We start from the raw sequence: 744 nt of genomic DNA on the forward strand, positions 1-744 counted from the left end.
GCTGGTAATCTTGTTTGTCAGAAGTATCTTACTCTGTCAAATGAGTGCGAAGTTTACTTCATTTCAATTGGTATGTACTTTTTTATTATATTTATTACAAAAAAAATTAAAAAACACTTGTTTATTTAGTTATGTCTCCAGATAAAAAGCTTGACTGGTTTTGAAAGAGGAGCTTTTCTATGGAGAAAGTGCAGGAGATTAAAAGCCAAGTGATACAATGGTGGGAAGAGTCTTATAGACAATTCCAAGCAACTTCATCTGAACTGGCTTTACTAAATACTCAACCAATTGTAAGTTTTTCACATTAATTATATTAACAATACTAATATTCTTTATTATAGAATCACTCTCATTATATGCCCAGCCGTCTATCAGCACCTATTGGATTAGCAGATAGTATTCATGTTTATCTGGATGAACCACCAATTCCAGATTCAGCAATCCAAGCTGCTGGTAGTATTATTCAATACTGGGCCAATTGTGAGCTAAAGCACCCTAGTTTAGCTAGGATGGGTCTGGATTTTTGCTCAGCTCCAGGTATTTTTTAATATTCTCTACTGAAGATAACAGTTTTTAACGCATTTTGTATTACTAAGCAACATCTGTTGATGCAGAGCAAGCATTTTCTGTTGGTTGTTGTCAAATCAATTTCATACAACATAACACCTCATCAGATACATTCAGAGCACAAATGGCAGTTGGATCTTGGGATGGAACACCTTTATTCAGGAATTACAAGGATAC

The 744-nt window shown here is 34.4% G+C and overlaps 1 protein-coding gene across 1 annotated transcript; it reads left to right on the plus strand.

The window, feature by feature from the left end:
• Positions 1-509: 509 nt before the first annotated feature.
• Positions 510-727, plus strand: FOMMEDRAFT_38913 (uncharacterized protein; the record flags this gene model as incomplete). The annotated part of the gene is made up of 2 exons (XM_007262219.1): positions 510-537; positions 597-727. Coding segments are annotated over 2 exons (159 nt in total), but the record flags the coding sequence as incomplete, so codon positions are not given.
• Between the last annotated feature and the right edge of the window lie 17 nt (positions 728-744).

The sequence above is a fragment of the Fomitiporia mediterranea genome (genome assembly GCF_000271605.1).
Source record: "Fomitiporia mediterranea MF3/22 unplaced genomic scaffold FOMMEscaffold_1, whole genome shotgun sequence".
NCBI lineage: Eukaryota > Fungi > Basidiomycota > Agaricomycetes > Hymenochaetales > Hymenochaetaceae > Fomitiporia > Fomitiporia mediterranea.